The 13,129-nt window shown below is 46.4% G+C and overlaps 2 protein-coding genes across 2 annotated transcripts; one reads left to right on the plus strand and one right to left on the minus strand.

Moving 5' to 3' along the window:
• Window positions 1-3,797: 3,797 nt before the first annotated feature.
• On the plus strand, window positions 3,798-7,042 carry LOC125941747 (myb/SANT-like DNA-binding domain-containing protein 1). The gene is made up of 3 exons (XM_049659577.1): window positions 3,798-4,009; window positions 5,789-5,939; window positions 6,610-7,042. Exons 1-3 carry the CDS (start codon window positions 3,798-3,800, stop codon window positions 7,018-7,020), a joined length of 774 nt encoding a protein of 257 aa, XP_049515534.1. The 3' UTR covers window positions 7,021-7,042.
• A 15-nt stretch (window positions 7,043-7,057) lies between these two features.
• On the minus strand, window positions 7,058-8,720 carry LOC125941745 (uncharacterized). The gene is made up of 2 exons (XM_049659576.1): window positions 8,060-8,720; window positions 7,058-7,716 (listed from the first exon to the last, which is right to left on the minus strand). Exons 1-2 carry the CDS (start codon window positions 8,683-8,685, stop codon window positions 7,110-7,112), a joined length of 1,233 nt encoding a protein of 410 aa, XP_049515533.1. The 5' UTR covers window positions 8,686-8,720; the 3' UTR covers window positions 7,058-7,109.
• Window positions 8,721-13,129: the final 4,409 nt, after the last annotated feature.

The following is a 13,129-nucleotide window of genomic DNA, read 5'->3' on the forward strand; positions in this document are numbered from 1 at the left end:
GTCGACCGCCCATATGGCAACGCCCAAGAAATAATAGCCACCCAGAGTGAATCTAGATAAACCAATGAAACTGGACGCGTGCCGACGGACAAACCTCGTCCTGTTACCATTAGTTCTTTCATCTTGGGGCTTCGCCAGAGCTCGTGAAGATCCCGAGTTTCGCCAAACTCGGCGCATCCTGCATAGCACCCCTGATTTCGCCTTCTGCAGCGATTTGCTGGAACTTGAGAGCTTCCGAGCCAACCAAAAAGAGTTCTGTACAAGCATGATGTCGCTATTGTTGATGTAAAGCGCCGACCGTCATGGCGGCACGTACATTTGTTACGACGGGTTGTGCAAAAAAGGATTGCCGTAGTCGAATGTGAAAATGTATACACAAATAAAACTGCTAATAAAAATGGCTATATTTGGCTACGAAATATTTTGCACTTTTTTTCTGTTTGGCTACATTTGGGCTACAACTTCTCTAGCTTTTGGCTACGCCGTCTCTTCGGACCTGGCAACACTGCTTTCGCCCACTGCCCCTACAGCGCGCAGTGCAATCTGGTCTAGCGGCAGCCGCGTGAAATAGAACATGTTCTATCTCCGCGCCGGTGGCGCTGAGCGCGCCCGACGCAGCTGGGCACGCCGGCTACGCCGTGACGCCAGACTGTATATTGGGCACTTTTCACCAGCGTTGCTGAACCGCGCCACGCGTTACGCCTTAAGTTTACCCCCTCGTACGTAAGAGAGGAGCGTCGGGTTACGGCCTAGCGTTGGCAGCTGCACCCCTGATAGGGAAGTGTACAGCACGCACAGACGCGGAGGCAGTTACAAAGCAAATCAATTCAGTTCATGGATGGAGAATATGGAAAAGCGAATACGGGAGGAAATCATAAAAATGGAATCTCGCATAAAACCAAGCCTGCAGGCTAGCGTAGAAAGAATTCAAGAGAGGCTAAGGGCTAAGCAAAGAAGAAAAAACGAAAAAAAAAGTCAGCAGCACTCGCAAGGAATGGGAGAGTGGACAAGACATACAATACATATATACAGCCGCATCTGTCAAAACTCCGAAATTACGGAATTCGGATCGACCATAAGTTACAGGAATTTGCTGAATGCTCGCACACTAAAACACACTGATTCAAAGGCAAAATGGGTACCAGGCAGACTACGTCTGATGAGACGCCTGACCTTAGTATTTAACAACAAAGGCTGACCTCTTCCAGTTAGCAATATGGCTCGTCAAGCTTAGTTGACAATATTACAATGGAACTGCAGGGGTTTTAAACGTAAGCGGGAATCCTTGCGAGGGTATGTTGACTCTCTAGTTGAGAGGCTGGATGTACTCGCGTTACAGGACGTTATTTTGGAAGCTAAAGCACGTCGTACAGTACACATAAAACTAACAATTTGACCTGCATACTTGTACATAAGGACAGAACGGCCTCAACAATAGCCCTCAAACTCAATGCTGAAATAGGACAGGTGTTTATTCGTATTATCCTTAAGACTTGTTCCAGCAAAGAGGCGTACATTCTTAATATATACAAGCGGCCGAAATACAGGACAGCAGCCTTCGGCGAAATCTTTCAGAAAGCGGCACAGGCTGCAAAATCCGCGCCTCATTATAGTGGGGGACTTGAATGCGTACAGCTTTTTCTGGGGTTTTTCTTGTTCTACAACAACGAGAACGTAAAAGGCAGCCAATGATAGCAGAAATAGGGGATACGGATCTTACTATTTTGACGGACCCGCAGCATCCTATGAGCGTGTGCAATAGCGTGTCAAGGAACACATGCCCCGATTTGACGCTGGTCAAGAATGTTAAAAATTGCAGTGGAAAAATACGCACAAGGCCTTAGGCAGAGACCACTGTATACTGAGAATTTGCATAGACTACAGCAAGCATCGTAAACACAGGGGACAAGCCCGGCTTGCGGATTGGTCGCTTTTCCGAGATTCCGCGAATCCTAAACTCAACTCGCCTATCGAAGAATATGAGAAGCGGGCTTAGTCGCGGTTAGCTGGCAGGGAGAGAGTCACGAGAACGCTTCAGACTTCAGAGGATGACAGTGGACAACCATCTGTTCCACCTCTGCAGGAGGCCAGGAGAGGCCTCATCAGAAGATATAAGAAACACAAACACAATCGCAAGCTTAAAATAAAGATCGCTGAAATCACACAAGCAGAGGAACACGCTTGGACCTTTGCCAAAAACAACTGTCTAACTAAGTGCGACTTATTGAGAGGTGGGCTTGGCGTCAAGTCCACGTCGAGCCTCCTGCGATGCCTCATCGAGACCAGCAAGACGAGGGGAGAGCAGCAGCAGAGCTTCAAGAGAGCACTCCACGGCTATGCGGTTACGGATGAGCAGCTGGTGGGAGCCCTGACGAGCTAATACCTCTGTGCGGCCAAAGACGACGCGCGTGTCCAGCAGTATCAAGGCAAGACACGCTCCGAAACGCGACATGGACTTAGAGGGAGAAGAAATAAATGCGGCGCTACTAACCACGAGAAGTAGGGTGCTAGAACATGTCAAAATTGCTGGAGGCTTGCTCCCCAACATGAACAAGAAGGCGCTATGCCTCCTGACGGATTACATCCATGAGTGCTGGAGAACTGGAAAACTGCCCCTGACGTGGAAATCGGCTGACGTCCGCTTTATTCCTAAACCGGGCTAAGAGGTACTGTCACATGTAATAGGCCGCCTGTGGCGAGAAAAGAAGACGAAGAAGTTCGCAGAGGGTTCCGAACGGCGCGAGCGCTCGAGGCACGTGAACCGAGGTGTGGTCGAGGCAGAAGCGAGGCGAAGCAGCATTATCGACGTGGCTCTTGGGCTGGAAGGTTGCTTCGTCAGCTATGCTCTGACGACGGGAGAGCGGAGAGCCCGGCCACGAAGCTCGTGACGCTGGCAAGGCCCAGGCGTAGCTGTAGACCTCGGAGACGTCCGGGCGAAGCTCCTGGGACCATCTGCAGATGTTCACGGTGGTTCCGGTCCTCTTCACCAGAATCCCTCTTCCTCGGCCGAGCCGATCAACCGATAATCACCGGGGACACCGGGACGCCACGCAGCTCGTCGGAGGGCGAAGAACGCTTCATTAGGCCTAACCAGGCAAGTGACACGTCAGCGGCGGCTACCGGGGCACCAGCCACGTACTCGGTCAGGTCAACGGAACCGCGGGTCGTTGGAACTTACGGCATCAGCGACACCCTGAATTAATACCACTTGGACCCGACGAGAGGAACTTCAAGTCGACGGTCCGTAAGAGCCCACGTTTCTGCTTTGCGACGCAGTTAGGCCGGGCCAGGGTGGCCAGACTTTGATGAGTCAGGGCTAGGACTGATTTACAGACATTAAGACGGAGTAATACCCCTGTCACACGGGACAACTTAAGTGCACTTTGAGCGAGTGCACTTCGCCCCGAGTGTCATTCGCAAGCTGTCACACGGGCACGCGTAGTGACACTTGCTGCAAAGCGCACTCTCTGGCGAGTGCGTTCGCCAAACACACTTCGCTCCGCCGAAGTGCGTAGTCTCGGCAACGAGGGGCTCATAAACAAATAAACTAATATCAAAATCCTAGTCAGTACTCTTTTTTAAACGATGTTTTCATTATTAGAAATACTAATACGTATGAAAAAGTACTTTACAAAAACAATTACTAGTTTACTATGCTCGCTCTCACGCTGTTGACAGTCACGGCCGCTGGGGGCGTGCTGGGAGCATGCCAGAGCACATGGCCGCGCACGCCGCGATGTTTACTTCGTTGCAAATGTGTAGGCAGTGTAGGCTAGTCTGTCATCCCGCCACGTGCAATGGACTCAAGCAGTGCCTCGAAGACAACGTGGTCCGACGCAGAAACGAGGGCAATCGTACACCTCTGGGAGGAACACTTGCCAGACCTACGCCGTGCGAAGCGCAATTTGAAGGTGTATGCTGCGATCGCGGAGAACCTACAAGCGTTAGGTTTTGACAAGAGTACGAAGGAGGTGAAGAAAAAGATAGAAAATCTAGGAAACAAATACAGGTAAGCCTTCAAACATTTCTCAAACACATCATCTTGCCTGATTCGTGTGCTGTCATGTGTTTATTGTGGGATGCTCTTTCGCGGGGACTACAGCCGTCGATGACAGTCTTTGTTTTGCTTGCCACTGTTTTTTTGGGAGCGCTTTCAGGGACCGCTGCATCCACATAATCAGTTTTTTTTTAACTTTGAGGAACCTCTGGATAGATGCCCCTTTAAGCGAAGCGTCGCCTAAGGTAATATTTATGGGTGTTTCGCAGTTATCTTGCCTAGAAACGGCCGACGCCATAGGGGACTCCGCTCCGCATTGACCTCACTCTGTCTGCACGGTGTTGGATTAAACTGCGCTTGACTGCAGTGTGCATGAGGACGCGGGATCAAATCCCGGCCGCGGCAGCCGCATTTTGATGGAGGCAAAATGCAAAAACGCCCGTGTGCATACGTTATAGCACACGTTAAAAAACCCCAGGTGGTCAAAATTCATCCGGAGCCCTCCACTACGGCGTGCCTCATAATCAGAACTGGTTTTGGCACGGAAAACCCCAGAAAAAAAGAAAGAACACCGGTGTGCATGTTGCTATCGCTTTTAGAGCATTTAGAGTACCGGCATTGAGGGACGCGATGACTTGGGCAGTATTTTCTCTCACTACTTTGTTTACTACATTCAGAACAGGCTCCGGGTTCTCTCTGTCCTGCTACTTGTGCTCCATTTGCACAAAGCGGCTATTTACGCTCTCCTGTGCATTTGTCTGCTCTTTTTGCATGAGCTTTTTGTCCTTAATCCGGCAACACATTTGAGATCTCGCGCGGGAAACATTTGCGAAACAGGTATTGCTGTTAACGGTCCAGAGCGACTACTATTATCAGCAAGGACAACGGTACCGTGACAGAGAAGGAGATAATTTATTTGAAGGAAGGCAGAGAGGTCGGCCTGAGCTAGCATGCTCTAGCCTGCTACTCTGCACAGGGGGAGGGGGGAACGGGGACATAAAGGCTGGATGAGGGGTGATGATGACATAGAAGAAGGATGTACAACGGTAAAGGCAAGTTCAGCATCCTCATGGCTATCAACAAAGTCCAAAAAGGTCCTTCAAACGTGTCATCTACCTTCCAGAGCATGGGCGGAGTCACGAATACAATTGAAAGTTCACAAAAACTCGCCGCGAAGAAGCCTGTGTATGGGCTTCTCCTGCGTGAGCACCACAGGTGCCAAGCAAGGTAATTAAATTATGTAAAGAGCAGCGATCAGCTGCTCCAGTACGGCGAGGACATGCACGGCGCTTTTAGCGGCCGGAGTCTGGAGACCACAGAGAATCACGCGCATTGATTCTAGCAGGCATTTCAGCATTTTTTCAACGCTTTCTTGGTCATTATTTTCAGCTCCTTGCTTGCTATAGGGTTATCGGCTTTACTAGCCCTATAATCCACTTCTTGACGTAGAGGAACACTACGGCATGGTATCGTGGGCGTGGATCTACTGGGTAGCGAAGGCCACTCCGTGTCTGTGCCACCCAGGGGCGACGAATGTGCGCCCTGTGCTCTCGGAGATCCTGAATTTGTTGTAGGCGCGGTTACCGTCCTCGATGCCGGCAAAGGCAGAGGTTGTCGAGGCCCCTGCGGCCCACAATCCAGTTCTCCTGAAGTCATTGGATGGCACTTCTTATGCGAGCGTTGTCTGTCTCGGCGAACAGATTGAGCAGCCTGTCTATGGGAAGACTTGTTTTTTGCCATTTTCCGGAGAATACGAATACAACTGTATTCCCTGCTTACTTTTGCTTGCAGGCTCATCAAGCGAAAAGACACCGGAACTGGCTCAGGGGCCATAAGTTGGCCCTATTATTGGGAAATACATCGTTTTTTGGGCACACTGCCACTTCACGACCAAACACTGGCCCAAGAAAGCAGTTGCTGCCAAACATCCCCAGCAGAAGTGGTGAGTGTGCTAGTAGTACCTTTCGTGATTTATTCCCTTCAGCGGGTAGTTATGTCAATCAATTCAAGATGTAATTTGTTCATATTGATTTTTCGTTGCCTTTAAAGTAAACTGCACAAGAAAGAAACGTGTATATGCAACTTTTACTGTCAGTGGGACTGTAATTTCATCGTCTGAACTTGAGCTAGTTGCTACATTTTCATAATTACAAACAGCGTAAAATAAAGCGGGACAAGAAAGATCAGACCGGATCAACGCTGAATACAAGAAAGTGCATTTTTTTTTAAATTTTAGGTGTACTGCAGTCGGAGAATCAAGCAGGTGGGCATGTGCTCCAAAAAAACCTAAATGGGGTTCAAATTCTTCCGAACCATGTGTGTATGTGTGTGTTTTGCCTCTTATCCTGAGCTTATATACCACATGTCGAAGCTAATGGTGTTTGGTCATCTGTCCCTTTCCGGCATAACACAACTTTTGGCCGAATTACTCAGATAATTGGGCACAAAACAAAACTTACTTCATTTGATGTCAGTTTATATAGGCAATACTGTGCCACTTCAGCTTAATGTAAATAGTTACTTTAAGAGCAATAAAGTCGTGCTATATGTGAGCACATACACTGGTGCAGTTAACCGAATGGAAAACAATGCGCATTTCTTGTGTTTTGCAGATCCTTGAAGGAATAGCAAGGGGGGACCCCTTGCAAGACAGCCAGTCGAGTGACGGGTGCCCGTCACCTCTCCCTGGGATGGCATGCTGCCCCCCACCATGTGCATCGCCACCTGAGGCAGGGAACTCTTGTCTACAATCCCCCCCTGACACAGGAACAGCTGGCCCCAGCTGCGAAGCTGGATTGGATGTCAGCTGTACAAATCCAGCAACCAAAAAACGGAAGCGGCAACCAGCTCCGTCCACCCTCGTGATGCAGCTGCTGGACGAGCAGCGCCAGCTTGGTATTTCCTCGGAGCCGAGGAAAGATAGGGAGCTGCAGCTCAGAGAAGAACAGCTCAAGGTGTTCAAGCAGATAGCCAGCATTGATGAAAGATTGCTGTCTGTGCTGGAGAAGCTGGCAAATAAATGAACTGTGAATACATCAAGAAAAATTTCATGCATGTTTTATTGTGCACAACAACACTAGCTATGGCAAACATCTAAATGCATGTTTACATTTCAAACATCTGAACTAGCTCCCAAGGAATGAGGAGCTCGCTTTGAAAAGTATTTTGCGAATGCAGTCCTTGTTTCTTCACCCACTTCTGTGTGAGCTTGTGTGTTGTGAAAAGGCTGTACATAGAGAGCGGCCAGTTGTTGTGCTTCCTGCTCCCATGGCTGCTCGACATTGTCCCGAAACTCCTCGCAGATATTGTGCAAAATGCAACAAGCCCTGATTGCTTTTCTTGAGTTAGGCAGGCGGCATTCTGTTCTTTTTGCAACAAACCGGAAACGAGCTTTCATTCTTCCAAACGCATTCTCTACTATTCTTCTTGTTCTTGAGAGATTGTAGTTAAATACTTGTTGTGGTGTTCCATCTTGAGGATTTGCATAAGGCTTCATCAGGTTCTGCGTCAAAGGAAATGCCTGATCGCACAATATGACGGGTGCAACACTAGTGCCCTCAATGATTGCGTGAGGAGTCTTGAAGTGAGCACTCTCAACAAGGTTTTTGAGTTCCGAGTCTGCATACACACTTGCGTCATGGCACCTCCCCGGGCTTCCAACCCGGATATACCTGAACCGATACCTGTGGTCCACTAACGCCAGCAGTATAATGCTGTACCTGCGTAAAACAAAGTAAGTTTCCAAGTAAATTTTCAGCAATTCTGAACAATAAGGGAACCTTATTAAAAAACAAAGCTGGCTTAAAAACACACAGCATATATAAACAGTGACACAGTAGTGTTTGCCTGATTCAACAATGATAAAATGGGTGTCGACGCAGGAAAACAATTATCTACTAGACACTAAATTAACGTTCTATAACTTCGTGGCAACGCGCAAACAAGAATATTACCCGTTCACTTCAATACACTCTAAAGTTGTACTTCTCAGGTTGACCACTGCGTTATATCTTTTTCTCGCGAGCAACAAATTGCTATGACAAAATATTTAGAACAACCTACCACCCTTTGTAGTTGTAGTAGTCGGTTGCGTGCTCCTTCGGTGGCGACACAGGGAAATGGCATCCATTGAGGGCTCCTACAGCTTGGGGGAAGCCCGTCACGGCAAAAAATTCTCTGACGTGGTCGGGCATGTCGTTGCGGCGCACCATGCAGAGCCACTGGCCTTCCAACTGATCAATAACAGCTGTGCAGAACTGTCTCCACAGCACATTCACAGTAGAACGACCGACAGCAAATAAATGGGCTATCGTTCTGTCTTCAGCGGACGAACACAATCGATAAAGTCCAATAGCGACTCTTTTCTCCACAGAGATGGCCGTGCGCATTTGTGTGCTCAGGCGGTTCAAAACACCAGCCAGTGACTCAACAAGGTACCTGAATGTACTCGGAGTCACGCGAAATGCCTGCTTGAAGTGAAAATCCGTCAGGTTAGGCAGCGTGTCCTCGAACCAGCGTTCATTTCTTTGGAATGTCCACACCAAGCGGCGCACAGAGGGTACACTTTGAGCTACAATGGCAGCTAGGGTAAAGGAGTTTCCTAGTAGCTGTTCCTCGATGTCCCTTGAAATATCCGCTTCTCTGTCAATTTCACTTTGCAGCATGACACACGCATGAAAGCGCCTCATTCGGGAGCAAATAAGTGCTGCCAAAAGACGGTCCAGATGCCCATCACTATTTTCAGTACCATCTGCAACGAAATCCGCCATTTTGAATGCGCTCGCCTTGGATACGACGCCGTCTTGTCTTGGCTCGTGATGATCGATAGCGCTAACCGATTGCAATGATTCACTTCATTTGCGCCTACATTTCATTCTAAATGCTGTTCATATATATAATACGTTATTACTCAGCAAGTATTGCCTAAAATAACAAATATGTATTGTGCTACTGACTCACCTATCGCCATCACCATCACGTTCGAAGTGCACTTCTCTTTCTCGTGTAGCAGCGCGCAGCCAAAGTGACACTCTGTGCGCCAAAGTGCACTTGCTCAAAGTGCACTTTACTTTGCCAGTGTGACAGGGGTATTATACAGTGCTGACTAACGGCCACGTCCTCTGCTACAGAGGTCTTTCAGATAAAAGAGAATTCGGAGTATATAGGACTTCTAGTCGATAAGGACATAGCGGGCAACATTGATGAATTCTACAGCATTAATGAGAGGGTAGCAGTCGTCGTAATAAAGCTGAATAGGAGGTATAGAATGAAGGTAGTACGAGCCTACGCCCCAACCTCCAGTCACGATGATGTTGTTGTTCTTTCTGGGATTTTGCGTGCCAAAACCAGTACTGATTACGGGGCACGCCGTAGTGGAGGGCTCCGCATTAATTTTAACCACCTGTGTTTCTTTAACGTGCACTACAACGCAAGCACAGGGGCGTTTTGCATTTCGCCTCCATCGAAATGTGGCCGCCGCGGCCAGGATTTGATCCCGCGATCTCGTGCTCAACAACGCAACGCCTTAGCTGACTGAGCCACCGCGGCGGGTCCAGTCACAATGATGAATAAATAGAACAGTTTTATGAAGATGTTAGATTAGTAACATGAAAGGTGCAAACTCAGTATACTGTAGTCATGGGAGACTTCAATGCAAAAGTGGGGAAAAAGCAAGCTGGTGAGCAAGCAATTGACTACTACGGCATTGGTTCTAGGAACACTAGAGGAGAGATGTTGGTAGAATTCGCGGAAAGGAATAGGCTCCGAATAATGAATACCTTCTTCAGGAAGCGCAGAAACAGGAAGTGGACCTGGAAAAGCCCTAATGAAGAAACAAGGAATGAAATAGATTTCATACTCTCTGCCGATCCCAGTATGGTGCAGGATGTAGAAGTGTTAGGTAGAGTAAAGTGCAGTCACCATAGGTTAGTGAGGTTTTGGATTTCTCTCAATTTGAAGAAAGAAAGAATAAAATTAGTCAAGAAGAAACAGGCCAACCTAGACGCAGTAAAGGTAAAAGTGAACCAATTCAGGTTGGTGCTCGCAAACAAATATGCAGCTTTAGAACAGGAACATGGAGACAACATAGAGGTAATGAATGAAACCGTAACTAGGCTGATCTCAGAAGCAGCAATTGAAGTGGGAGGTAAGGCACCAAGGTAACCAGTAGGTAAGCTCTCCCAAGGAACAAAAGACCTAATAAAGAAACGGCAAAACATGAAAGTGTCAAACTCGACAGGTCAGATGGAATTGGCTGAACTGTCGAAACTGATCAACAAGAAGAAAGTAAGGGATATCGGAAATTATAACGTGTAAAAGATTGAGGAGGCAATAAAATATGGACGCAGCATGAAATCAGTGGGAAGAAAACTTGGCATAGGGCAAGGCAAATTGTCCTATGCACTGAAATATAAGCTGGGTAATATTATCAGCAATTTCCATGACATAGTAAAAGCAGCGCAATAATTCTATACTGACCTGTACTCTACAATAATTCTATACTGACCTGTAATCAAGAGCAGCCGAGCTACTTTCATTCGAAGTAGTGATGAACAGGATACAGAGGCTCCTTCTATAGCTAGCGATGAAGTTAGAAGGGCCTTGAAAGACATGACCAGAGGAAAAGCTGCTGGAGATGATGGAATAACAGTCAATTTAATCAAAGATGGAGAAGATATCATGCTTGAAAAGCTAGCGGCCCTTTATACGCAATGCCTCACGGCTTCAAGTGTACCAGAAAGCTGGAAGAACGCCAACATTATACTCATGCATAAGAAGGGAGACGTTAAAGAATTGAAGAATTATAGACCCACACCCATTAGCTTGCTTTCAGTATTGTATAAAATATTCACCAAGATAATTTCCATTATAATAAGCGCAACACTTGACTTTAGCCAACAAAGAGAAAAGGCTGGCTTAAGGAAGGGATATTCTACGATGAATCATATCCATGTCATAAATCAGGTAATAGAGAAATCTGCGGAGTACAATCAACCTCTCTATATGGCTTTCATAGATTAGTAAAAAGCATTTGATTCAGTAGAGATACCAGGAGTCATAGAGGCATTGCGTAATCAAGGAGTATATGGGAGGCATACGTGAATATCTCGGCAAATATCTACAAGCATTGCACAGCAACCTTTTTTTTTTTTCACAAGAAAAGTAGAAAGATACCTATCAAGAAAGGGGTCAGGCAAGGAGACACAATCTCTCCAATGCTATTCACTGCATGCTTAGAAGTATTCAAGCTCTTAGACTGAGAAGGCTTAGGAATGAGGATCAACGGCGAATATCTCAGCAACATTCGGTTTGCAGTTGACATTGTCCTATTCAGCAACAATTGGGACGAATTACAGCAAATGATTGAGGACCCTAACAGAGGAAGTGTAAGAGGCGGATTGAAGAATAATATACAGAAGACAAACATAATGTGCAATAGCCTGGCAAGAAAACAAGAATTCTGGATCGCCGATGCCATGCAAATAAAACCAGTGAAATATGTTATCGATCAGATCAGTCCAGCGCTAACACACATATTCAATCTCTGTTTTTCGACAGGGGTTTTTCCTTCGAAAATGCAAACGGCACGCGTGATAGCTCTCTACAAAAAGGAGAACAAGCATAACGTTGCAAATTAACGACCGATATCTATTCTCCCCGTACTTTCTAAAGGTATCGAAAAAATTATTTTTAGTCGCTTATCCTGTTTTTGCACCAAATATGTCCTGACAAAATCACAATATGGCTTAAAAAAACATAAGCCGGCAGATACCACGTCCACAGGGCGTGGTATCTGCCGACTTTTTTTAGTCTATGCACTGAATTCATTGCTTAAATTTGAAAAGGAGTCATTCGGGCTGTGGAAATGATTCCGATTTATCCCGGTTTCCGGGCTAGCCGACAAGCATTTACTTTTTTTCAGACAGAACTACGCATTCAAGTTGTTCTGTTATGACTTTCATTAAAATAAAAAGCCGGCAGATCTCACGCCCTGTGGGAATCGATGTTATGCGAAGCAGTGTGCGGGGACCCTACCAAGTTAACGAAACGACCATGAAAGCACCAAGACGTAGGCGGCTCTTTCATGACCTACATGACACGCATGCCATGACATTCACGTCATGAGTCCTCAGGAGTCCCTTTAGCTACACCTAAAAGACCTTAAGGCAAAAGGCGTAGTCATGCTCATGACTATGACTTCTACTACCATTCTGTAGTGTTTCCTTCACTTATTACCCACGTCCGACCCCATTCCATTGGTTCCTGATGGTTAATTTTTTTTTCGGTGAGTCATTCTCATTTTTGCTGAGTCATGGTCGTGACTGACTTCTGTCACAATCGTTTAGTGTTTCCTTCACTTTGTGCCCACGTCCGAACACATTTCAGTGGTTTTCACTATTAATCTTTTTTCGCTGAGTCAGTCATTTTTGCTGAGTCATGCTCATGACTATGACTTGCACTACCATCCTTTAGTGTTTCCTTCCTGTAGTACCCACGCCCGAACCCATTTCAGTGATTTTTTGGGTGTTATTTCTTTTTCGCTGAGTCGTGTTTTTGCTGAGGCATTCTCATTTTTGCTCAGTCATGGTCATGACTATGACTTCTACCATCATTTTTTATTGTTTACTTCACTTACCCACATCAGATCCTATTTCAGTGGCTTTTGAGTGTTAATGTTTTTTTCGCTGAGTCATTGTTATTTTTGCTCAGTTATGGTCATGACTATGACTTCTACCATGATCCTTTAGTGTTTCCGTCACTTATTACCCACGTCCGAACCCATTTCAGTGGTTTTTGAGTGTTAATATTTTTCGCTGAGTTATTGTCATGACCTACATGACAGGCATGTCATTATGTCATGACCTATCAATTATGTTCGTCATAGAGTCCTATCATACTAGGCCAATTTTTGTACCTACCAAGTTAACGAAACGACCATGAGAGCACCATGACGTAGGCTTCTGTTTCATGACCTACATGACACGCATGTCATGATATTCATGCCACGACATAACATTTATGTTCGTCATATGCTATTTTCATACATAGTAAGTCGATTTGGTGCATACCATTTTAACGAAACAACCATGAGAGCACAGAGACGTAGGCGGCTAGATAGATAGATAGATACTG

Source organism: Dermacentor silvarum, unplaced genomic scaffold (assembly GCF_013339745.2).
Source record: "Dermacentor silvarum isolate Dsil-2018 unplaced genomic scaffold, BIME_Dsil_1.4 Seq191, whole genome shotgun sequence".
NCBI lineage: Eukaryota > Metazoa > Arthropoda > Arachnida > Ixodida > Ixodidae > Dermacentor > Dermacentor silvarum.